The following is a 26,419-nucleotide window of genomic DNA, read 5'->3' as shown; positions in this document are numbered from 1 at the left end:
GGGGAGGGCATTCCTATACTGAAATTCACTGTATAAAAGTTGGGTGAGCCCCAGTGTGTGTGTGTGTATTCCCAGGGTAAGGGGAGGCACCCAACTTTGCATTGTTGTTACAATAAATGTTCTTTGTTCTCAATTTTTGTCTCGAGCAATTTCTGTTAAGGTACTTCTATCTCTAACATTCTCAATGCCTCTTCTCGGATATCACTCGCTTCATCCACTGACCAGTCCGTGAGTCCAGCTGAATCAGCTGGGGTGCACCTACCCCCGTCGTCGGGCACTCTGTCAGTGGAGGGAGTGGGATCCCGGACGAGCCCCCATTTGTTAGAAATAGAAGTACCTTAACAGAAATTGCTCGAGACAAAAATTGAGAACAAAAGAACATTTATTAAGCAACAATGCAAAGTTGGGTGCTTCCCCTTACCGTGGGAACACACACCTACACTGGGGCTCACCCAACTTTTATACAGTTCATTTCAGTATAGGAATACTGAAATTCTTCTGCCCCCCTGGAGAGGTTTGGCATTAGGTAAGGGTTAGGGTTACTTGGTGCACTTGGAGGACCAGGGGGTATCCTGTCGGTGTCTTCTCATGGTCCTTATTCACAAACTTGCCCTTGTCCCCATTCACACCTTTCCAACTCTCAGAGCTACAGTTCCTTCATATCCAGAATTCACTAATCCTGTCTCGGGTTTACTAATTAAATATGCATAACTTGATAAATCTGTGTATGGCTTACTAATTATATATGTAGAACTTGGTACTTCTGTCTCGGGCTAGGAGACCCTTATCTCATCCAGACGATCTCAACTTCCTACATTCTATTATTCCTTACCTCTCCTCATCTTATTCATACGGTGGGCTCACTGATCCTGTCCAAGGACTAGAAGGTTCTTATCTTACATAGGCTGACTCTGCTTCCTGCATCCTAATTTCCATGCTTAGCCTGTTCATACTGGTTTAATCCATCACTCCACATGTCTGCACTAGTTTCCCCATCTTTCATATTTTCATGTCAAGTTTACTCATCTCTCACACACCCCTGTGGACAGTACGTCATTGCTTTGGAGATGAACAAAGGATTCAAATTTTGTTTTCAAATGACATAACTACTGGAAACAAGACCTTGAACGTGGGTATATATATAATTTAACAAACCAGCAGTGGGGACAGGGTGATCAGGCGAGGAGCAAGATGTTCATGAGCAGGGGAGGTTTCCGACTCTCTGGACCTGCCAGCATTTCGGGTCCCAGGCGGACCCTGCTGTCCCTGGACCACGACTTCACCTCCACCCCCCAGAGGTATCATTCAGCAACTTCCCAGACACCAACAACTTTGAAAACCCTCGATGATTTGCCGGGCAACTGGAGAAACAATTGGGTCAGTGCGTACAATTTCTGGAGGAACAAGGGGAACAGAAACCTGCACAACATCATGTTAGATAACTTCAACAAGTTTGGTTCCATTTACAGGTCAGTAAATTAGCCTCGTATTTAACGGATCTCTCCAAACCTCAAACTCGGTGTCCACTTGAAGTTGCATTTTGTTGAAAGAAAAACTTTCGTGAAGTCCATCAACTTTGTTCGTGCGCCCGCAGAGCGGAGCACCCCGCCGCCCCTCGCCCCGGTCCGGATCACCCCCCCCCCCCCTCATCGGCACCAACTTCAGCCTCCCCACGGCTGCCTCACCCCTCTCCTTCCTTATCCTTCTGTGCCCCCCTCCCGACTCACACCCCCCCACCCCCACTCGATTGAATTCCTCGCCATCCAGCCCCTAGACCATCTCATCTAACTCTCCTATCCTCCATCTACCCCCCCGACCCCTACTCTCCACTTCCTCCTCTGACCCCGGACCTCCCCCGCCCCCGACCCCGTACCCTCCACTTCCCCCCTCTGAGCCTCTACATCCCCCTTTCCCCCAAACCCCACCTCCTCCCTGACCCCCCAACCCACCACCTTCCCCTCCCCTCCCCCTCTGACACCCCTACCCCCCCCACCTTCCCTTCTGACCCCCCCCAATCCTCCACCTCCCCCTCTGCTCCTCCTACTACCTCCACCTACCCCTGGCCCTCCAACCCCCACATGCCCCCACTGACCCCAACTCTCCTCCTCCCTTTCTGATCCTCAAGCCTCCATCAAAGTCTGACCATCAAACCCACCTCCCTCCTCTGACCTTCCTACTTTCCATCTCCCCTCCTCTGACCCCCTACCCTCCAGTTCCCCCTCTGACCCTCTACCTCCCCTTTCCCCCAAACCCCACTTCTTCCCTGACCCCCAACCCACAACCTTCCCTTCCCCTCCCCCTCTAACACCCCTACCCCCCCCCACCTTCCCTTCTGACCCTCCCAATCCTCCACTTCCCCCTCTGCTCCTCCTACCCCTGGCCCTCCAACCCCCACATGCACCCACTGACCCCAACTCTCCTCCTCCCTTTCTGATCCTCAAGCCTCCATCAAAGTCTGACCATCAAACCCACCTCCCTCCTCTGACCTTCCTACTTTCCATCTCCCCTCCTCTGACCCCCTACCCTCCAGTTCCCCCTCTGACCCTCTACCTCCCCTTTCCCCCAAACCCCACTTCCTCCCTGACCCCCAACCCAAGTTCCAAAATCCCAACTCCTTGTGGTGATACGACCACCAGTCTGCTGCAGGGTTTGATCTCCGTGCCTGCAGGAAAATCACCCAAGGGGCTGACAATCAGCCGACCTGAATGTAGACCTGAGCTGGCCCCTGCTGAGTCAGTCACACAGGGGAGCCACCAAGGCATGAACTGGGGTTCAGACTTTTATTGAAAAGTACAGTCTTTCGAGTTTTGTGCGTGCTTGCTGCCACACCACATCCCTGTACTCAATACTTGATTTATAAAGGCTAAGGTGCCAAAAGCTTTCTTTACAATCCAGTCCACCTGCGGGAACAATGTACAGGTATCTGTATTCCCAGATCCCTCTGCACTCTTGTCTTGTTGGTACCTCTATATATTGATTTAGAAAACTTTCCTGAACACGTTTGACAAACTCCAAACCTTTGAGTGTATGGGAGCCCCAGTCAATATTTGGCAAGTTAACTTTTCCTGCCGTCACAACTTTCTGCTTCTTACATCGGTCTGCTATCTCTTGACAGACTTGCTCCTCCAATTCTCTCTATCGGGCGGCCAGGGTGCAGTGCTGCTGGAGCTCGGCAGAGCGCTGCCCCAGAACCTCTGTAAAAAGAGGCAAAATAAACAAGTAGGGAGTTTTAACTAGTGGGGACCTCCCCACCCCACTCCCTCTCCCCACCACCACCACTGAGCACTATTCTGGACATACAAGGAACCTATTTCTTCCACAACTGGTTCACTCGTCCTCCTTCCTAATCCTAGTGTTTGCCCTCGATTATACAACACCAGATACAACATGGCGGCCACCGAGGCCAGGTCTCGCGAGACCTCCCCCATCGCCGTTTATTTTGACGCGTTGCCCACCCCGCCCTAATGCCCCTCAGATTTGTTCAGACGCTGGCTCTGAATACAGGGGATTTGACAGAAACGGGATTGGAGGACTGAGGAGAGGGAGTGGTGGCTGATGGGGGATAAAATGCCACCTAGAACATTAGGATATTTGATCATTTTTGGTGAGCTCAGAAATCTAATCATTCAGCACTGTGCCCCTGTTAGAGGCACCTATCAGTGTGGTCTCACCTTTCCTGTTCCTCATGTGGCCTCTGTAGACAAAGCCTCCTGGCTCTCCTGACTTTGTACATCTGAGATCATTTTCCTGACTTGCAATGCCACTCCTCCCCCTTTCATCCTTCAACCTCTATCTTGTCTGAAGCAATGGAACCCCGGAATATTAAGCTGACAATCCTCCCCAACCTGCAACCAAGTCTCATTAATTACACAATGCTGTCATCCTACATGTCAATTCATGCCCTATAATCACCAGGCTTTCTAACAATACTCCCTCCATTAAAATAAATACGCCTGAGAAAATTTTTCTGTCATGTACAAGATTTTGAGTTCCGCGTATACATGCAGTCCTCACATGACCTTTATCTCCTTCTTCCCACTAACTGCTCTAACATTTTAGTTCCCCTTCCCCTGCAAATCTAGTTTAAGCCCATCGGGACCAGACTAACAAACCTACCCAGAAGGATATTAATGCCCTTCCACTCCAGATGCAATCCCTCCTGTCAGTACATATCCCACCTTCCCTGGAACAAAGCCCAGTGATCTAGAAACCTGAAGCCCTCCCTCCTAAACCATGACCCCAGCCAGGTGTTAAGCTGCCTTAACCCTCCTATTTCTCAAATAGGAGCATGGAAAGCAATCCTGAGATCACTACCCTGGCAGTTCTCTTCCTTAACCTAGCGCCTATCTCCCTGGATTCCCCTTGCTCATCTTTCCAACCTATGTCATTGGTCCCTACATCACCCTCCCTGCTAAGAATGTTGTGACATAACCAGGAAGGTGTCATACCAGTAAATATATTTTGGATAGATTTCTACATAATAAGGGAAGGCAGGTGGGTGGAGATGAGCCGATTATCAGATCAGCCATGGGGGGAGCAGGCCCGCCGGGATGGATGGCCAACTCCTGCTCCTATTTCTCATGTTCCTTTGTACACAAAAAATTTTTTTAAATATTATGAAAATTTAAAATATTATGAAAAGAAATTAAGGCTTATGATTATGTATGATAATTGGGCTGTAAGATGAGATCGGAGTGATCGGCGTGGTTTAGCTCAATCGGTAGGTTTTTTTTAAATTCAGATTTGTTTTTTCTTCTTTTTTGGGGTTTTTTTCCTCTTTTTTCATATATTGTTATTAATTATATCTTTTTTTTAGAGATAGTTCACACCCTAAACTGATCAAAAAATTTTTTTTTATGATATATTTTTATTCTGTAATATTATTGTTTAATATCTCTGTATTAATTCATTACTTACTATGTATTTTTTTATATCTCTTTGAACTGTATGTGTTTATAAATTATAATAATAATAAAAAGATTGAAAAAGAAAGAAAAGAAATTAAGGCTTTTGCTTAAATGTGCTGTGGTGGGGAGATGGGCGCCTGTGGAGAATGGCTCAACTATAGTTCAATTACACCATCCACCTGAATGAACCATGACCCCTGTAATATTCGTATATTTGTCCATAATTATGTATTTGCTGTTGCCTATATGGTCCTGACTATATTTATCTGTTGATATACAGGGAAAGGATTGGCAATTATGACAGTGTTTTTGTTCTGAATCTCAATGACATTGACACGTTGTTCAGAGCAGAAGATATCTTTCCAGAGAGACTGAGTTTGAAACCCTGGTTGGCTTACAAAGACTATAGGAACGAAAAATATGGAATCTTGCTAAAGTAAGTTTCAATCTATCAACTTTATTTCTAAACAAGATTCTTAAGAGTTCTAGATCACAGAAATAGGTCTTTCAGCCAAGTTGTCCAGGTCAACCAAGTCTGTCCATCTTGTCTACATTCACATGTATCTCACTAAACCTTTCCGGTTTACATACCTCATGTTTTGTGATTATTACTACAGTTGTTCTTGCTTTTCCCATTTCCTCTGGCTGCTTGGTCTATTTTTACCTACCCCAATTCATGAAAGGATCCACAATAAATATCTTCACCACCCTGCCACGTTCATGGAATTATGTCGGTGCACTCCCCAGAAGTTTTTTTTCTGTTGTACACTCCCAGGGCCCCACCACTCACACTATATCCTACCCTGGTTTTACCTACCAAAGTCTAATACCTTGAACTTGTCTGAGTGAAATTCCATCTGCCATTCCTCGGCCCACTTTCAGAATCAGAACTTGTTGTCTTGAACGTGCCACAAAACTCATTGCTTTGCGGCAGAGCCACTGTGCAAACGTTTATATAAACCATCTTACAAATAAAAATAGTACAGAGAAAAAAAATAAGTCCATGTGAGGCCATGTCTTGGCACGTTATTCATTCAGGAATCTGATGGCAGAGGGGAAGAAGCCATCCTTGTGCCACTGAGCGCTTGATTTCAGAACGGAAGTTGGCATGCCCGCTTGCGTCAGCGGTAGGGCGTACACACAGTCTGACTGCCGGCCTGATAAGCGAGCTCGTGAAGTTTGAATAAACACTCTGCTGCAACAGTCGAGCTAACAGCCTGCGTCTCCAGTCTGTTCCACTGCTCTCGCACAGCACACTACATTATCATGGATTGTGGTGACTAATTAACAACTAAAAGGAGACTCCAGGAACATCCCCATTCTCAAAATTGCATGGCCTAGCCACTCAACTAAAGGCTAAGGATTTTTCTTCAGTTAAGTACTAAGATGTGCATCGACTGAGATGAAACACGAAGGTGTGCAGACGCTGTGATCGTAGTAAAGACACAGGGATGCAGCGTCCATACGAGGTAAAGATATATCACCGACATTTCATGAGTCCTTCTTCAAGGTATGAGTGATAAACAGGCGGGCGCTTGGATAAAAGCAATGGCAGGGGGAGGAGTTCAGACCAACAGACAAAAGGTGATCACCGGATGTGGGGACTGAGAGGAGGACAGGAGATGGGAAGGGTGAGAATTGATGGGGGGGGGGGGGGGGATTGGCTTTGTGAATGTAGAGCTGGGGTAAAGTAGACAGAGAGAGACAGACATAGTAAAAGACGGGCGGTGGTGGGGGTGGGGGGGAGTTAAGATGGAGGAGGACATCCTTCTCAGATCCCTTATACCACAACAGATAATCTTTAGCCAAATTGATTCATCTACAATATACCAAGGCTGAGAACCCTTGAAATCACATCAATTTCTACCCAAAGTAATCAGTCTGATATCAAACAAGCACAATGGCTGAACAAATGTTACCTGGCAAGGATATTCCAAACCAATGGTAGAGGTAGAGGTAAGGGTTTTTCTGGTTTAGATTGGTGCAGATTCATACATCAAATGCATTGAGACATTAATTAACTAAAATATTAATACATAAGTACAACTTGGTTAATGCCTAGGCTGGGACAATTGCAAATAACTAAAGGACAATGAGGGGGGATGTGTGTTGCCTGGTTAACGACAGCAATCTGAAATTCCATTAGGACCATGACCAAGGACAGCGAGAGGCTCAGGAATGTTTGGTTGCCTGGTAACAACAACTTGACGATAAATTTCTAACAGTCTCGTCTCTCTCTGCAGTCATGCGATTTACAAGAATTAGGGGAACAGGTCTGTGTGGTTGGTCCACAACAAGGTGCATCATGTACATTGGAATAATGTCTAGGAGGTGCCTGTTTTGAGATTGGTTAATGTCAGATAGCATTGGAGAATTTTAACCCTGTAAGTTAGGGGAGCTTCTGGATCCCCTATGGAGAGTGGAGCCGGGGTTGGGGGTGATGCAATAAAGAAGTACTGGGGAAACTAAAGTATCTGAGACTTCCATTCCTTACGGTACATATGCTGAAGAATCGAGCTTCAACCTGGGCGAAAGGGGTTGGAAACTGACCATTCCCACAGCAGGTGCATAGGAACACCACCCATCTGAACATTCCTCACCAGGTACCACATCACCTTGACATGAAAATATAATGCCGTTCCTTTATCAAGTCCTGGAACTTCCTTCCCAACAGCATTAACCAGTAAGACCATGACTTCAGGGGCGAATAGAAATGGAAAGTAAATCACATTCGGTTTCAGGGTACATATGACCCTGAGATTCTTTTTCCTGTGGGCGAGGCAGAATTACCACTTGTTGGAAGTGCAAAAAAAAACACCAGGCGTGCATAGGTAAACAAATAAAGAAATGTAAACTGTGCAATACAGAGGGAAAAAATCAATAAAGTGCCCAAGTAAGGGTCCTTAAAAGTCCCTGATTTGAGTTTGTTGTTGAGGAGTCTGATGGTGGAGGGAGAGCAGCTGTTCCTGGACCTGGTGGTGAGAGTCTTGAGGCCCCTGATGCTGAGCACTCCATTTCCCTCCCTCCCTTCAAAACGTGCCTGTCAATTGGATGTAATTGGGCCTCGAGGGCCTGTTACCGTGCTGCATTTCTAAATTTTAGAATTTAGAATCTAAAGCATAAATGTGACGAGGAAAATTCAATCCGAGAAGTGGGAGTGATCACAGCTGATAAGCATCACGATACCAAAAAGCATAGGAGAACAGAGGCGCCTTGCATTGCACGTCCATAAAACCCTGAGGACAGCGGGGCAGAGAAGTACAGTGGTTAAGAAAATATGTGGGGGTGCTTGTGTTTATTGGCTAAGACCAAGAACACAAGTCACAATAGGATTGTGTACCAAGCATTTCTGGGCAGACCCCGTGTTACAAACATCCGACTTACAAACTACTCGTACTTATGAACTGACTGGCTCCCCCAATTCACACATAAAAGAGGGCAAGAATCCTAAAATAATGTGGATGGACCCAATGTTGACATTGGGAACGTCAACAAAGTTCAGAGCAAGAAATAGCTCTGTTGCTGTTCACCCTCTCCTTGCAACACTCAATTCTCTTATTTGTAGCCTTAGGGGCTTTCCTTACAAGCCTCTAGGCCAATGGTTTTCAACCTTTTTCTTTCCACTCAAATGCCACTTTAAGTAATCCCTAGGCCGTCGGTGCTCTGTGATTAGTAAGGGATTGCTTAAGGTGGTATGTGGGTGGAAAGAAAAAGGTTGAAAACCACTGTTTTAATCGTTCTTCATTGACTCGTTATGTGCACGGTCTCATAACTCCAAAGGAAATGGGACAATGACAATTTTTCTCAAGCCAGATATTTCAGTAACAATTGGGTCGAGAGCAGAGATTTTCGACCTCCCTTCCCACTCACATCCCACCTTAAGCAATCCCTTACAGAGCACCGATGGCCTAGGGATTACTTAAAGTGGGATGTGAGTGGAAAGAAAAAGATTGAGAACCACTGGTCTATGCCCTTTGTAATTGAATATGGACCCTGAGGTGATCGACGAGGTAAATGTGCGACCTGTGGACTATGCTGAAGGTGGGTTAAGAGATGCCTGATAGGGACTTCTCCAGCTCGTGGTGTTTGAAACAGAAGTCACAAGGTTCTTCAAGCCATTTCAAATTCCTCTTTTCCAAACTTTGTGAAGTAAGACCATAGCTTTCCCCTATGTCCCTTTTATGGAAGGCTGGGAAATGTCTATTCCTCTGTGCTCCAGAACTTCAGAGACATGCAGACATTAAGCCGTTGTTTAGGGATAAAACAGGTGTAATAGTGGAGATGGGATTAAAGACAAAGGATCGAGGGAAATGCAGGAGAGTGGTACTGAGGTGAAAGACCAGCCAAGGAGTCAGTTCTCGGTGGAGTGGGTTGGCGGGTCAACCAACTCCTGCTCCAGCTTCTCCTGTGCAGTGTCTGTGAAACTATTAACCTGCCTGTCAACAAATGGTCCTTGTGTCTTACAGAAGTGGGGATGATTGGAGAAAAAATCGACTTATTTTAAACAAAGCAATGTTCACACCCCAGGCAATCCAAAAGTTTGTGCCTGCTATCAATGAGGTGTCACTAGATTTTATGTCCATGGTTTACAGACATACAGGGAAAACTAGAAATGGCGAATGGTCAGTCGATCTGAGAAATTATCTCTTCAAATTCACACTCCAAAGTAAGTATTCATAACTGCAGATTAATTTAGATTATTCTCAGCATGTTAAAATGATGGCCTTTTGGAAATGATTCTCAGACAATTTTAAATCTCACAAAGCAATTTAAATACTTTTTACTTGGTAGAGTTGGCAAACTGCAGCATTTATTGTAGGTGGCATTTTTGCAGTTAACTGCAAAATGTTGTGACTGTGGCGAACAGTCTGTTTTGTCCTGAATTGGAATCGTCTGTGTGGGAAGAGCAAATGTCATGCAGGTCTCTTGAAGAATGCTTCAACCGCAAAAGTTGAGCCTTTAGCAGAGAGAGACAAGGTTCGCTGAAATATGAAACATAATTCAACACCAAACCCCCTGAAGAGATGCAGTAAAATCCCTGGTGTCCGGAACCTATGGATGCTGGATAAGTGAATTTTCTGGTTGCTTGAGATTGAGTGTTACGTGATTCATAAACTAACACCGATTTTTTTTTTGCCTACTGATTTTCTTCTTTTTTTTGCCAGTTGTTTGAGGCCCAGCCACTGGTGCTATAACAGCATTGTGCTAGTTCCACGCTAACTGTACCACGATGTATTTTCCATAAATTGTTTGGGAGTGTACTTTTACAGATTACTATGCCTGACTATAGCGACATTTGGAGTGGTTGGAGTACATGCATCAGTCAAACATTTATTGTACGAAGAGTTAGAGCAAGAGGGATTCTTCCAATTAGCAGAACATGGACTTCTGTCACTTATCAAGTCCCTCACCCCCATATCCCTTTCCCATCACAGATGACTGCCTTTTCAAAGCCCCAGATCACGTTCCTTCAAGTAGGCGCAGTTCGGGAATTTGCACAATTTAGTGTTATAGAACCATCGATCATTACATCACAGAAAACAGGCTCTTTGGCCCTTCTAGTCTTTATCAAACTATAGCCATAGCCCTCCACACCTCTCTCATCCTGTTAAAATTGAGCCCGCATTCAGCACTTCGCTGGAAGCTCGTTCCACACTCCCACCACTCTCAGCGCTCCCCCCTAAACCTTTCCTCTTTCCCCCTTAATCCACGTTCTCTGGTTTGTATCTCACCTACCCTCAGTGGAAAAAGCCTACTTGCATTTATCCCCTTCATCATTTTGAATACTTCTATCAAATCTCCTGATATTCTTCTATGCTCCAGGGAATAAAGTCTTAACCTGTTTAATCTTTCCCTGTAACTCAGTTCCTGAAGTCCTGGCAACATCCTAGTAAATCTTCTCTGCTCTCTTTCTATCTTATTGATATCTTTCCTGTAGTTTGGTGATGAAATCTGCACAAATACTCCAAATTTGTCCTCACCAATGTCTTATACAACTTTACCACAACATCTCAACTTCTACAACTCAAACTACGATTGATGAAGGCCAATGTGCCAAAAGCTCTCTTTACAACCCTGTCTACCTATGACACCCCTTCCGGGGAATTATGTATCTGTATTCCCAGATCCCTCTGTTCCTCTGCACTCCTCAGTGCCCGGCCATTTACCGTGTATGTTCTAACTATGTTTGTCCTTCCAAAATGCAACACCTCACACTTGTCTGCATTAAATTAAGGGTGATGCGGTTAGCGTAACGCTGTTACAGCACCAGTGATCAGGACTAGGGTTTGAATCCTGCGCTGTCTGTAAAGAGTTTGTACATGCTCCCCGTGTCTACATCAGTTTTGTTGGCACCTCCAGTTTCCTCCCACCCTTCAAAAACCTACCGAGGGTTGTAGGTTAATTGGCGTAATTGGGCGTCAAGGGCTTGTGGGCCGAAATGGCCTGTTACCGTGCTGTATGTCTAAATTGAAATTTTTTTAAAATCCATCTGCCATTTTTCATCCCAATTTTCCACCTTGTTCAGATCCCCCTACAAGCTGTGAAAGCCATCCTTGCTGTCCACAACATCTCTGATCTTTATGCCACATGCAAACTTGCTACGTTGATGTTAAGTCTTAGCTTTGCTGTTAATAAGAAAGGCACCTAAATCAGAATGAAATTGCATTACCTGTTTCTTGACGGGTTGCCCTCTATATTCAAAGCCGCTGTTGTTTTTGAGGAGGCTGTTCAGTGTGTAAAAACATATCACCTCCTTTTGTGCACTTGTTCTTTTTTAATGCCGTTAGTTTAAACTTTGGATGGCTATGATCTTTGGGCAATGGTCTTGCCATCCAAAAGCTCTGGTGGTCTCTGAGCTGTTAATGATCACTCAAAATAGCTTTATTTCTCCCTCCTTACTAACTTATTGTCACCGCTCAAATCAGATCAGACCAGACATGCAATAAAACAGTCTAGCATAAGGCAGACAGAGTCGCTATTAACAATGCATGGTGCCTCTTGCAGTCAGAGAAAGAGATGCAAAAGAGAGTTCCCTCAGAGTCACTGAGTGTCCTTGGATTCACCTCCAGCAGCTTCTGTAGCCATACAAGACTCCAGTTTAAACAGATCTCAGATCCAAACCTCTGACACGATCAGGAAACCTTCAGCGCCCAGGGAAGGTCAGCAGGCCTCTTGCCCTCAGCACCCACCTGAATCCCTGGTTCTGATGCTTGGTGCTTATGGGCCCTGTCTCCAGCAGCCCACCGGTGTGAGTCCTTTGACCTCGTCGCCCGCAGCCTGCAGCCCGTGTGGGTTCCTCACTCGCAATTCGCCAACAGCCCGCTGTTCCTGCTTGTCTGAACCCCTCGCTGGTCTGCCAAAGTGGCCAGTGTCCTTACAGTCATCTCCTCTGCTTATCCTTTTCAAAGGGGGATGTTCTCCCCATCACTGGTGCCCTGCAACCCCAGAGTCAAATACAGAGCCCAGACTTCACGGTTGCAGGATTTCAAATAAAACACCACTGGCTCCTTTAAAAGCCTTTATGGAGCTGTTGACCGTAGCATTGGGCAGTAGGACCTTGCAGAGCAGTGCTGGGTCTCCACTCCGCATTCTCCCTGGGTCAATACCAGTCCCTCCAGCCTTAATGATTTACACAGAGTAATAATGAATAATTTCCAGTGTTAACCATATAACCATTTACGAAGCAGAAACAGTCCATGTTGGCCTTTCGAGTCTGCACTGGTTGATTTGAATTGATTTCTCTGTAGCTCCTGCACTCTGTACTGATCTTTACTACTGTATTGATGTGTTTCTGGGATTAATCTCTGCTCCAATGCTCTACAGCAGGGATGGACAAACTTGCTAACTCTTTCTTGCAGCGATCTGTCAATTATTGTATGGACAACGTCTTTCCTTCCTGACAAATATAAACAAGGAATCGCAGCAATATATCAATTCGATAATCAAGCTGTTTAAAACCACCGTTCCAATGCTCTATATTTCACCAAAGCTATTGAAATCAATCAATTCGAAGATCTGGCAGGAACACGTAGAGTCTTGGGACGTCATTCATGCACATGGTAAGAAAAACTGGAAATATTTAAATTTGTCTTCTGTCGTTAAATTATCGCTTCCGATTCCGTAAATTAACAGCTTTTTAAAAAATGTTGCACTGCTCTTTCTCTCACTCTCAATTATTTTTGTGTCGATATAGGAATCTTATTCATTGATCATCTGATTGTACCAGGAACACTCAGTGTTCTCCAGTCCTCGGAGAATGCACTGCAAACACACAAGCAGATGCAACACAAATACAAATAAACGATCCACGCAAGCACGGTGCTTATAAATAAGTATTGTTGTTAAATAAATAGTCAAGTGGGTTTGTATTAGTCGTTCAGCATCCTCACTGCCCCTGGGAAGAAGCTGTTCCTCAGCCTGGTGGAGCTGGCTCTGATCCTCCTGCATCTCTTCCCTGATGGGACCAGCTGAAAGAAGCAGTGTGCAGAGTGGAAGGCGTCCTCACTGATTTTGCAAGCCCTCTTCAGACAACAATCCCAGTAAATCCCATGAATGGGGAGGAGGAAGACCCCAGTGATCCTCTCTACTGCTCTTGACCTCCAACCTGATGCTCTACAGCAGTGGTTCCCAACCTTGTACTTTCCACTCACACACCACTTTAAGTATTCCCTAGGCCATAAGTGTTCTGTGATTAGTAAGGAATTGCTTAAGGTGGTATGTGGGTGGAAAGAAAAAGTTTGAAAACCACTGTTTTAATCGTCCCTCATGGACTCGTTATGTGCACGGTTTCAGAACTCCAAAGGAAATGGGGCAATGACAATTTTTCTCAAGCAAAATATTTCAGTAACAATTGGGTCTAGAGCAGTGATTTTCAACCTTCCCTTCCCACTCACATCCCACCTTAAGCCATCCCTTACTAATCACAGAACACTTATGGCATAGGGAATACTTAAAGTGGCATGTGAGTGGAAAGGAAAAGGTTGGGAACCACCGCTCTACAGCAACTGTACCCCACAGTGAGGCAGCCGGCCAGGATGCTCTCCATAGAACTCCTGTAGAAGGTTGACAACATGGTGGTCAGTAGTGCTGAGGATAATTTCTTGTGCATCATGGATGATTTAAAGACTCCTAGAGTACCAAGTGAATCCACCATGCAGTAGGCCTCTTGAATTTGCCATAAGGACCAGAGCATCATTCATTTGTAGCTATGGTACCTATTGAAGGATCGATTCACGATGGATCTCCCTATTGCAGTTGGTAGTAATCTAATACAATGTAAGACCCCGGTATCTGGCACCTGCTGGAGAAGTGAATTTTCTGGTTGTTTGAGAATGTGTCTTGCGTGATTGGCGAACTAACGGTGAGGCATGCCAACTTTAAACAATGAGCAAATGGACAGGAAGGGGATATCAGTGTCAATTTGAACACCACACACAAACTCTATGTCCTCATAAGTTTGCAAAGGTTTGGCATGACATCGGAAACCCTGGAAAATCTCTACAGATGTGTGCTGGAAATTATGCTGACCAGCTGCATCACGGTCTGGTATGGGGGACACCAATGCCCCCGAGTGTAAAGCCCTGCAAAAGGAAGTGAACACAGCCCAGGTCATCACAGGTAAAACCCTCCCCACTATCGATAACATCTATAGGGAACGCTGCCGTCGGAGAGCAGCAGCAATCATCAAGGATCCGCGCCACCCAGCACACACTCCGTTCTTGCTGCTACCTCCAGGAAAGAGGCCTCGGTGTCTCAAGACTCACACCACCAGGTTCAGGAACAGCTGCTCCCCCTCCACCATCAGACCCTCAACAACAAACTCAATCAGGGACCTATTTAAGGACTCGTACTTTTGCACTTTATTGATTTTTTTCTCTCTGTATTGCACTGTCAGTTTGTTTACATTTCATTGTTTATTTACATGTGTACATTGAGTCCGGTTTTTTTTTGCACAGCCAATAAATAATGATTCCACCTAGCCTGCAGGAAAAAAGAATCTCAGGATTGTATGTGATGTACTCTGACAATAAATCTGAATCTGATATAAATCTTGCTTTACTAAGTTTAGATGGACAAATTTGAGATTCCACATTAGTTTCTAAAGTAATGAAGTCGGGGGAGGCAGGATTGATATGTCTCTGGTTCTCCAACCCTCGCATGGAAAATAGTGATTCCAGGTTGTTGCAAGACCCTTTCGGTTCACTGAAGTGTGTGACTCCTCACCTACAGCAATCTCGTAACCTTCCTCCGAAATGGTCAAGCAAGCCTTTGTGTTCTGGGACAACTAGGCAAGGTCAATGCAAGTCTTTCCGATGACGTCCACATCAAGGCACAAATTGCATTGACCTTCCAAGGATCTGCCTAAAGCTTGAACAAAAGCCAAAAACTGAGTGAAACAGGGAAAGACAGCAGATTGTAGTGAAAATACAGAAATGCTGGAGGAACTCGGCCGATCTCTCAACGTCCACAGGAGGTAAAGATAAATAAGCGCCATTTTGGAGATCTGCTGAGTTCTTCCACCAAAAAAAATATCATTTACTCAAGGAATCATTGTTTCTTTCATTACATCAAATTCAGCATTAAACACGTAAGACGTGGTTAGCTCAACACCAGCAACCCAGGTTCATATCCACACTGTAAGGAATTGGTAAGTTCTCACCGTGTCTGCGCGGCTTTCCTCCAGGCTCTGCAGTTTCCTCCCACCCTTGAAAACATTCAAGGGGTTGTGAGCTCACATTTTATTTAGTGAGAACATTTTAAGGGTTAACACAGGCTCTAAACCATTTTCATAACAAAACCTTTTCACAGCAAAAACCATCCACAGCTTGTGGTCAGACAGAAGGCATCCTTAAGTGGCCTGAGTCAAAACCAAATGCTCTCAATTAAGAACCAGAACAACGGATTGTTTACCCAAGGAAAAGACATCTGTGGAGAAAGAAGTCAATTTTTGGGAAATTGAAACGGAAACAGATTTTAGTATTGAGACACTTGAAGAAGCAAGATTGATTTATAAGTAACTAGAGTTCTGCAAGGCACAGAAGTGAAGGACTTTGTAAGAAATGGACACTTCTGCTGTTCCTCTTTGTCAGGGAAACAATGATCTACTATGGCCATTTTTTGGATTGACCCATATGTAGCAAAGGAAGCAGGAGAATTGCTTCATTTGGATCATGACCATTCTGATGGTAACTTCATCTGTCCCTTGCCTGGATCTTTGGAAGCCTTGTGGAAGTCACAAGTTTAGTTTCCGCTATGCAAGGAAGAGGTGAGTTGTGCCTAATCATCCAGTTGGAAGAACACTTCTATGGAAGCATCTCTACAAGGAGTAAAATGGAGTCTGATGTCTTCATGTCTTACCTACTTAATAATTACTTCTGAACGTTAGTTTTAAAAGTTCTGAGTTTCAATGCAGGATTTCTAAGACTGAACTTTAGGAATTGCCTAAGCTGTAAAGCTTTGGGTAACACACACACACACACACACACACACACACGAACATTTGTGCAAAGTTTGGGGTTAAGTTTAGATTTAAGGTAATATTATTAATATTTATTAATAAATATATTTTAAAAATAACACTGTCTTGCTGGTCTATGACGGGACAGTAGGTCAATTGGAGTATTTGGACAGCACGGGCTCATAGGCCGGAAGGGCCTGTAACTGTGCTGTATGTCTAAATTTAAAATGTAAAATTTAAATGTCTTATTCTGCTCACTTCTCCAGGAAGAATGAAACTATGATGGTTCAGTTGGCCAATTGTGACCCATTTATGCTCTGATGGCCCCTCCTTTCTTTTCTTTTCCAGCTAATAGTTTTATTCTGAAAATATACAAGGAATTCCAACAGGGAAAAATAAATGACAAAAAAAATGTTGGCATCCTTCAAGATATTTTGCAGCAAGACGTTCTCCCTATTGAAGACATTAGAGCCAACATCATAGACATCATGACAGGCGCAATTGACACCGTAAGAAAGAAACAGCTTACAGAAACAATCTACGGCAAGCCCACTGACCAACCCAGTGGGAGGTGGGAGCTGTCAAACTCAAGCCCCCTCTGGCAACTCTACCACAATCTCGGTTTGGTTTTGTTGGGAAGTGCTTTCAAGCTTTCTTTTGGGGGGATTTTTTTTTGTTGATAAATTTACAGCCTTGTTTTACTTATTTCTTTACTCCGTTGTCTGAGCTCCAGGTAGTCCCTGAATTACGATCATCCAAACGTGCGGCCAAAAAAAATACTGTAAAGAAAAAATATGTCCCAAAAAGATTTATTTGGAATTAAGATTAAATAAATTTCAAATAGCGTTTTTGAGACTAGCATTAGCAAATGTGAGAAAATTTATTGCAATTACTTGGAAAGATGAGGTAGAGTTGATTTCGAGGGCATACAGAATTGAGATCTTGTATACCGTTGGGGAAAAAAAACATATTTTTTTTTGTTTGGAGCCCTTATTTGGATTATATGGGTTTAAAATGTTGAATACTTGGGCCTTGGCCTCAATTCACGATGTTTGTCTATGTCATTTGAGGTTACATCTCTTCTTCCCGTTCTTTCTTTGAAAAGGGGTAGTTGGGGTGGTTTTAGGTAAGGGGTATACAAAGGGGGAGGGTTTTTTCTTTAGTAAGTGGGGTTGGAGGGGTTTTTGTTATATGTTATATATACTTATATTAATATTTATAATTTGTATTAAGTCCTTAATTTTATGCATCATGGTTTAAAATAAAGTTATCCAAAAAAAAAGAAAAAAATATGTAAGTATAAAAATTACGCTTCTGGGGTGAAAGTAGGGGCATATCTATGGAAAATAGCACCTATAGCAGGGGTGGCGAGCACTGGCCGCCATGTTGTATTTGACGAATGATAAAACAGACACAGTGAATTTCCAACTTGCGTCCGTTTTGAGAAATGGCTGTTGAGTCAGAAGGGAACACGGGGGCTACCTATAACCAACCCCGGACCATAGGTTGAGAAGTACTGATGTTCTCAACAGGTAAAGGTTCTGTAAGGGCATGGGACAATGCAAATGATAATGGGAAATCTTTTACCCTTTCTCCGTTGGCACTGCGTCCCAGGAATTGATGGCTAATTTACTGTTTAAGGGTTCAGTGGAAAAGCAATTCAATTAGCACCAAATTACCTCAAATTATGCTTGGGATTGAAGGCCTTCACCTCTACTCAAATCAGCTGACACAGGCGTACCGATTGCACCATTTGAAAATTTGTCTGCTTTACGGCAGACTAAAGGCAATTTCGCGTAATATTACATTTTTGTTTTCTTACGTGACAATAAATAGTATCTGATCTCATTACATTTGATAGCTATCAACGTCATTGTTTAGTAAATGATTTAAAATTAGCAAAGTAATGATTTTATTTTCAAAGTAGGTCTTTTGTAACCTATCTAGCATACTCTTTTATTGTCATTTCAATGTTGAAATAGACTTCCACTGTTCTGTCATGGATAACATACGAGCTTGCCAAACGCCCAGAATTTCAGGAAAATTTACGCTGTGAGATTATGGAAACCAGTAAGAAAGAAGGAGGAGATCTGGTTCAGATGCTAAAATCAGTGCCACTCCTCAGAGCTACGTTGAAGGAAACTCTGAGGTAAGAAACCGCTTGTTGCAAAGGAAACCAAAAAACGGTCTCCTCTCCAAATTTGTATGGTATTTTTTAACTTTGAAATTATTAATTTAGACCTAAAGCATGATAACGGGCCCTTTCGGCCCATGAGTCCGTGCCGCCCAATTTACCTACAACCCCCGGTACATTCCAAACAATGGGAGGAAACCAGAGCACCTGGAGGAAACACATGCAGACACGGGGAGGAGGTACAAACTCCTTATGGGCAGCTCAGGGTTTGAACCCCGGTCCCGACTGCTGGCACTGTAAAGGCGATGAGCTAACCGTGCCATCCCACGGAGGTGGAGCTGCGCCAAACTTCGACAGATTAATGGGTAATTGTGATTCATGTTCCTCCTTCTGGTTCCAACCCCGTTCAGGGTTAGAATCTCACCTAAAGCTTATTTAAAGCAGAAAAATCTACAGAAAGTCAATGAGAAAAATAGTGTTTCATGAAATAGACAAAATTAACTCTTTTAAAGTTTGGCACATTTTGCACTGTGGCTTAACATGTTTCATACATATCCCCAATCAAATTTATTCTAAGTTTTCCTGGAAACACGTGTTTCCCAATGAAAGGCAGAGAAAGAGAGTGCGTCTCTGGGGTATGATGGATCCTTTAGTACGTGGCTGCCTCTGCAAGGCAGCAAGGGATGGAGACCATGGAGGGGAGTTTGTATTAGGTGAGGAGTTGCAGTCACAGCCTTTCGTAGCTTCTTCCAATCTTGCTCCGAGCAGTGGTCGTACCATGTTGTAATGCCTCCAGCGGGTATGCTTTTAAACTTGCTGTCTATGGCTTCATCTGTTCCGACACTACCAATGAATTAAACTCTCCAAACATCCCAGATGTCAGCGGTATTTCCAAGCAAGGTGGCAAAGATTAGGATTAAAGGGTGTCCACTTAGAACAGAGATGCAGAGGAATTTATTCAGCCAGAGGGTGGTGAATCTATGGAATTTGTTGCCACAGGTGGTTGTGGAGGCCGGGTCTGAGATTGATAAGGTTCTTGATTAGCCAGGGTATGGGGAGGCTGGGCAGTGGGGCTGAGTGGGAAAATGGATCACATCATGATTCAATGGCATGGCAAACTCGATGGGCTGATGGCCTTATGGTCTTCATTTTTTTTAATGACTTTCTGTGTTGGAACAGTGGTAACAAATATGTGCTGTACATTTATATTTTCTAGAATTCATCCAGTGGGAATAACATTACAGCGATATTTAAAGAAAGACCTCGTGTTGCAAAATTATCTGTTACCAGTTGGGGTATGACATAGACAATTAAATCATGTGCTTAGTTTAGCATGTATATACAGTAAAACCCATAGTGTCCGGCACCTATGGGGATTGGTAGATGTATATTTTCCTGTGGCTTGAGACTTACAATACCTAACTAATACACGTGCATTAAGAATAAACAGCTTAAAAGACAAAAATACTGCATTGTACAAACTTCACCATGAATATATAAACCTTAAAATATTTTACTTTATTTTCAGTCACATTCTTTGAAAACATTTAACCATCGCTGCATCTGCAGGTTCCTCCCCCTCCACGGAGCCACCCGAAAGACGAACAATAACATGATAGATAATTAACCCCCATCCACCCCCCTCCCAAGTTTGCAGATAAAGCCTCTGACCAGGGCGACTCTTGTTAAACAGGGATATGGAGACACTTTAACAGAGTCACCCCAACGGCGAGCGGCATCAACCAGCTCTTCATCCTGGGCGACGCCATTGCTGTTTCACACAACTTTATTCAAACAGCTGCTACAAATAAAGCCCGTCCGAGACACTCCGCTGGCTGAATAATTGCTCCCATCTTCACCAAATGTTTGTGTCACTTCAGAGAACATTTACAATTTTAAATGCGTATTTTTTGCTAATTATTTTATCCTTATTTCTTTTAATTTTTAAATTTTATTTTCCCTGTTTTTTTGCCGGTTGCTTAAATTTCAGATACCAGAGATTTTATTGTACCTCCAGGAACTCTTATACTTTTGCATGAACCACTGTCATTAGTTACTTGTTTTTTTCCTTTAAATAGAGGACATTTAATTAGAAGCTTAAATCAATGACCATTCAATACACCCAAGCTTAACAATCAAACTCTCACACATTGCTTTTCATTTTACCTGCGGGTAAGATTAAAGTGTACACCCACATACGTGTGTAGGCATAGACACACATACACTCACACACACAGAGTCACACACAGGTAGACAAACACACGTGCACGGACACACACATGCATTCACCTACAATCACACAAATACATACAGTCACACAGAGACAAACATGCATGCACCTACAGTCACATACACATAGTCACAAACGGGTAAACAAACACATGGATGCACAGACACACATACACGCACCTGCAGTCATACACACACACACACACACACACACACACACACACACACACACACACACACACACACACACACACACACACACACACACACACACACCCCTGAAATTTAAGATTACATCCACAGTTTCATTATTCACCTTGCAAATTGCAATTGTTCAATAAAATCGTTTAAAAATTTGTTTAAAAGTGTGTTGCCAATTGGCTGCCGGACTGATGATCTGAACAGCACCAATTATTGATTTCCTCCTGTAGACTTTAGTGCACCTCGGATTGTATGCAATGGGAAGAAACTCCGATATATTTAGCAATCCAGAAAAATTTAGACCCGAAAGGTGGCTGGAGAAGGAAAGAACAAACTTCACCAACCTTGCCTTTGGATTTGGACCACGGCAGTGCATTGGGCGCAGGATCGCAGAGACAAAAGTCTTTATCTTTCTGATTCATGTAAGTTGGAGTCTTTAGATCGTATATTAACATCATTGCACATTATCAGGTTAGGGGGTCTTATAGAATCAAAGAAAAACAGCATTTCAATACTTCAAATTCAATGATACTATTGAAAAGATCGATATGCAATGCTATAAAGGAGAATTTACAGAAATCTGTGGAGCACTGATTGCTGGAAATAAAATTCCTTTAGGATGTACTCATGACTGTGAGATCAAAGATGATAAAGAGAAAGGCAAGTATAATGAGCTAATTTGCAATGAATTGCATTTTTACCCATTGCTTTTATAAAACCTGGCCGATTACCTGTGCCCAAAATTATGATGGGTATAGATGGCAAGCTTTTTTCCACTAAGATTAGGTGAGATAAAAACTAGAGGACATGGGTTAAGGGTGAAAGGGGGAACTTCTTCCCTCAGAGAGCGGAAGGAGAATGGAATGAGATGCCAGCTGAATTGGTAAATGCAGGCTCAATTTTAACATTATTTGTAAAGGTACATGGACTGGAGGGATATGGCCCGAGGGCAGGTCAGTGGACTAGGCAGAAAAATTGTTTGGCACAGACTGGAAGGGCCAAAGGGCCTGTTTCTGTGCTGTAATGTTCGATGGTTCCAAGCTCTCCAGTGCAGGAAAGCAGCAGTGCTAGTGATTGGGATGAGTTATTAAATTGAACAGCGATCTGTTCCCTCAGATAAAAGATTCCCCCTGACACATTTTCGAAAAACAGATGTCCTGGCCAATATTTATCCTTCATTCAACATTTACTTTTATCTTTTGTTATTTCTGTTGGAATTTGCTTTGCACAAATTAGCTTCATAGATTTCTGTATTACTACACTTTAATGATATTTAATTGGCTATAAAGTACGTAGGATATGACAAGTATCGGGAGATTAAATACAGCAATTATTCCATGTCTATAACTGTTTTATTTCTTTCAGATGCTCCAGAACTTTAAAATTGAATACCATCATATGACTGATGTGGAAGACATCTTTGACTTCATCCTCATTCCCAATAAGCCCATCATTCTAACTTTAAAACCCATCAAGTGAAGAGAAAAGGGATCTGTTTATGTAAATAAGTTTTATTCTTCACGGTTGGCGTGGCGGTAACTGCAACACCTCTACAGCACCAGCGATCGGGACGGAGGTTCAAATCCTGCGCTGTCTGTAAGGAGTCTGTACCTTCTCCCCGTGTCTGTGTGGGTTTTCCCGGGGCGGGGGGGGGGGGGCTCTGGTTTCCTCCCACCGTTCAAAACATACTGGGGGTATAGGTCAATGGGGTATAAATTAGGCGGCACGGACTCATGGGCCGAAATGGTGTATGTCTAAATCTAAATAATTTCAATGGAAATCATTCAGTTTTGACAAATGTTTGATTCATTTTTTTTTCAATATAGATTTAAACATTTGAGCCCAAATACCCCAATTAACCTACAACCACTGTAGATTTTTGGAGGGTGCGAGCAGCCGGAGGAAATCCACGCAGAGACAGGGAGCACATACAAACTCCTTACAGACAACACCAGTTTCGAACCCAGGTTGCTGGCGGTGTAATAGTGTTGCGTTAACCAATATTGCTGCCCAAATCTGGCCAACTTGTCTTATATGTTGCATATGTTTTCTTTAATTTGCGATGTTCCATACACAGTTGCAGTAATTTGAAAATGAAATACCAAAAACCAATTTCTTCCAATATTATTAGTGTAAATTTCAATACTATATATGATGTATACAAAGATCTGTTCTATGGTAAACGTTAATTACTCTGGACAACAAATTTATTTCAAAAGAAAAAAATGGGGGATTATGCTAGACAACTTCAAGCTGAACACAAAGATGTTCAGATTTCCTGCATCACGTCGGAAGTTGGAGAAACAATGAATTAACTTTTATTGAATTTAGCCTGTTTACCAGTGATCACATCATTTTAAATTTAAATTTAGACATACATCACACTCATTTACACCCAAATGACCTACAACCCCTAGCACGTTTCGAAAGGCTGGAGGAAATCGGAGAACTTAGAGGAAACCACGCAGACATGAAGAGAATGTAGAAACTCCTTACAGGCAGCATGGGATTCGAACCACGGTCCTGGTCACTGGCGCTGTAACATAACAAGGCTGACACAACTGACCTAAAAATGCTTGTTGAGCGCGTCGAAAGAACCAAAGGCTTGTTGATCCAAACCAAGGCTTTTATTAACTAAAAGACTGGAGCGTATCACAAGTAGGTCGACCAGTCCAGAATGACCTGGTCTGGCTAGGAGCAATCCTTTAAGACCTGCCAGTAGGTGTGGCTACACTCTCAGCCAATCACAGTCATCCTACACGACCATCTGAACACATACATATGGTAATAGAATCTGTACTATCACACTGCTCTCGTTAATTTTCATTTGTACTCAGCATCTGATGCCTCTCGTGTCAGTGTCCAACAATAGTCGGCCCAGCGTTGATGAATTCCAGTCACTGCTTTTCTAAGGTCCCAATGTCACCGTGTTCATCACGGACGGCACCGAAGTCAGCCGGGAAGGAGTCCAAGTGCAAATGCAGAAAATGAATTTTCAATGACATGTTGCACTTCACGGTTTTGTATGCTAGAAGTAGACTTAAAATATGACAGGAAATCACAAAAATCAATGATATCCGAAAAATGGTACGCGATGGGAAAATTTTATGGTGGTTTTCGTGATCAGCAGCTCAAAAACCATAAAATACACCCAAAAGTGTTCAGGAAGCAAAATCGTCATTGCCAGTGTGATGGTTCCGTTACCCGGACTCTTGTGCCTTGTACACATTGAGCAAGAGATTGAGCAAGCATCGAGGGTCTCTTCCATTCTCAGAGAAAATGTGCTTGGGATGAGAAGTTAAAATAAAACCTCTTTTTTTTTTCTTTTTCATGCAAACATGAAGGGATAACATTTGAGTAAATCAATTACTCATCCAACCAACCTTAGAAAAACTAGATTTTCTTAATATTGTCCTTTATTCAAAGGAGTTTACCGGGTGAAAATAGATGCTATGTTACAGGAACTAGTTGGAAAGCAGATTGTGGTGTTGTGACGTCATGTAAAGGTTGTAATAACTAATAATCCTGGTCACAGAGAGAGAGAACACAGTCTATAACACTCGCTGATGAAAATATTAATGTCAATTTTAAATTAAACTGATTCATTAATGTTAGATTAGAAACATATTTATAAATTGCTTACATGCAGGTCAGATTATTTCTGATTTTCATTTGTCTCATCTATTTTTCTTCATGAGTTGTAACTCAGGAAATGATTAATGATGTGTCAAATGATTAGTGTAAAGAACTATTATTTTCAACGCAAATGTTCATAAAATTACGACCTTAACATGGAAAAGTTTTTTTGTGAAGGTTTACTTTCAACGATCACTCGAAAACTGAGAAAAATGCAAATTAAGGTTACAATTGAATCGGCTATGATCTTATTTAGATGTGGGGAAGGGTTAAGGGTGACTTTCATTCCCATCTGTATGTTCGTCTGTCTGAAAATTGTACACTGTACATTCTGCTTTGCACATTTTAATGCTTTTCTGTCATTATCGAGGTAGAGCTCGTAAAGATAGCGGAGTCAAGGGACATGGGGAGAAGGCAGGAGCAGGGAACTGATTGTAGGTGATCAGCCGTGATCACAGTGAATGGCGGTGCTGGCTTGAAGGGTGAAATGGCCTACCCCTGCACCTATTGTCTATCGACATACTAAATGGTTTTAAAAATCTAGATATTATATCCCAAGTACTCAAAGGCAGTGATAAGTATAAACTTTAACATTTCTTTTGTATAACCAGAAGCAGTTTCCAGTTTACTTGGCTCACAAAGTAGATATTTGAAGTTTCTTATTTAAATTTAAATTTAGAAATACAGCATGGTAACAGGCCCGCTCGGCCCGTGTCGCCCAATTACACCCAATTACCTACACCCCCGGTATGTTTTGAATAGTGTGAGGAAACCGGAACCCCCCCCCCCCAGGGAAAACCCACGCAGACATGGGGGGGAACGCACAGACAGCGTGGGATTCTAACCCCAGTTCCGATCGTTGGCGCTGTAACAGCATTACACTAACTGCTACGCTAACTGTGCTGCCCCTTTAGGGTGAGTGAGCGGTGACCTTAAAAACACAGCACACAAATATTTTGATTAAGAATCAGAAATTATTGCCAAGAAAATCTTTGATTTGCAGCAAATATTGCCATAAATTAAATTTCAAAAATGAATAGATGGTGCAAGAAAACTAGGAGAAAGTGAGGCCGTGTCTGCAGTTCATTGTCCATTCAGGAATCTGACAGCGGAGAGGAAGAAGCTGTCCTTGTGCCGCTGAGTGCTCGTCTTCAGACACCTTTATCCCCGATGGTAGCAGAGTGAAGAGGTTGATACAGAAACATAAAGAGGTGTGGTGTGAAATGTGGAGGGTCATGTGGCCTCTCCGACTGGAACCTGGTTGGAATGTGGATTGCAGATGATTGCAGAACCTCTCTGGCTGGAGCCTAGTTGGAAGTCTCCTCGCCTGCCAATCAAAGGTTAGATCTGCCTACATGCGAGGCGTGATTGACCCTGGCAGCAGATGTGTGATTGGACCTTCGACTGCCAATTAATAGTTAGATTTGCCCATAGGCGAGGCTGACACACGTTTGGTCCTCGCATGTCATGTGGACGATCCTGCATTGAAAGAGTAGCAGGTGCCTTCTCTGCCACTCTCTTGTTTGCTGGTGACTTCAAACCATCCCTGAAACCCAGGCTGCAGGCAGCTCCGGAGGCCTGACTGCAATGGGCCAGTGCTGGATCCCGAGCAGGGGCTACACTGGAGACCAGGTGCATGTACTCATTTGTTAGCTACTTTTATTAGTCTGCTGTTCTTGTGGGTGATAGGTGCTAAACAAGTTAAACCCTCGTTTCTCGGTATACCAGAACTGTGGGTGGTGGGTGAAGAAGAAGAAAAACCCTCATTTCTTGGTACACTGTGCCAAGTCTGTCAACGTGTGCCCTTTCTGTGAATTCCTCTGTGTGTGAATAAAGACCACTGTTTGATCATAA

The 26,419-nt window shown here is 43.3% G+C and overlaps 2 protein-coding genes across 5 annotated transcripts in view; one reads left to right on the top strand and one right to left on the bottom strand.

Annotated features, from left to right (window-relative positions):
* terb2 (telomere repeat binding bouquet formation protein 2) overlaps positions 1–1,606 on the bottom strand; it is a 50,322-nt gene extending 48,716 nt beyond the window's left edge. For 3 of the 4 annotated variants that reach the window (XM_069902588.1, XM_069902594.1, XM_069902592.1), the window contains exon 1: positions 1,510–1,606. The gene's annotated coding sequence lies outside the window, so the exon portion shown is untranslated. The remainder of the gene's footprint in view (positions 1–1,509) is intronic. The other variant, XM_069902593.1, reaches the window with a different exon arrangement.
* LOC138745502 (cholesterol side-chain cleavage enzyme, mitochondrial-like) lies at positions 1,033–26,419 on the top strand. The gene is made up of 9 exons (XM_069902583.1): positions 1,033–1,469; positions 5,188–5,343; positions 9,374–9,573; positions 12,767–12,967; positions 16,714–16,874; positions 18,348–18,514; positions 19,716–19,794; positions 21,160–21,351; positions 22,295–26,419. Exons 1-9 carry the CDS (start codon positions 1,192–1,194, stop codon positions 22,406–22,408), a joined length of 1,548 nt encoding a protein of 515 aa, XP_069758684.1. The 5' UTR covers positions 1,033–1,191; the 3' UTR covers positions 22,409–26,419.

Source organism: Narcine bancroftii, chromosome 11, assembly GCF_036971445.1.
Source record: "Narcine bancroftii isolate sNarBan1 chromosome 11, sNarBan1.hap1, whole genome shotgun sequence".
In the NCBI taxonomy this organism is placed as follows: Eukaryota; Metazoa; Chordata; class Chondrichthyes; order Torpediniformes; family Narcinidae; genus Narcine; species Narcine bancroftii.
The sequence above is the reverse complement of the archived record's forward strand: the minus strand, read 5'-3'. Positions and strand labels throughout refer to the sequence as shown.

Coding starts and splice junctions, on each gene's coding strand:
- LOC138745502 (XM_069902583.1), top strand. CDS start 1,192: ATGTTCATGAGCAGGGGAGGTTTCCGACTCTCTGGACCTGCCAGCATT. Junction 1,470..5,187: donor AAGTTTGGTTCCATTTACAG/GTCAGTAAATTA, acceptor GTTGATATACAG/GGAAAGGATTGGCAATTATG. Junction 9,574..12,766: donor CTTCAAATTCACACTCCAAA/GTAAGTATTCAT, acceptor TCTTTCTTGCAG/CGATCTGTCAATTATTGTAT.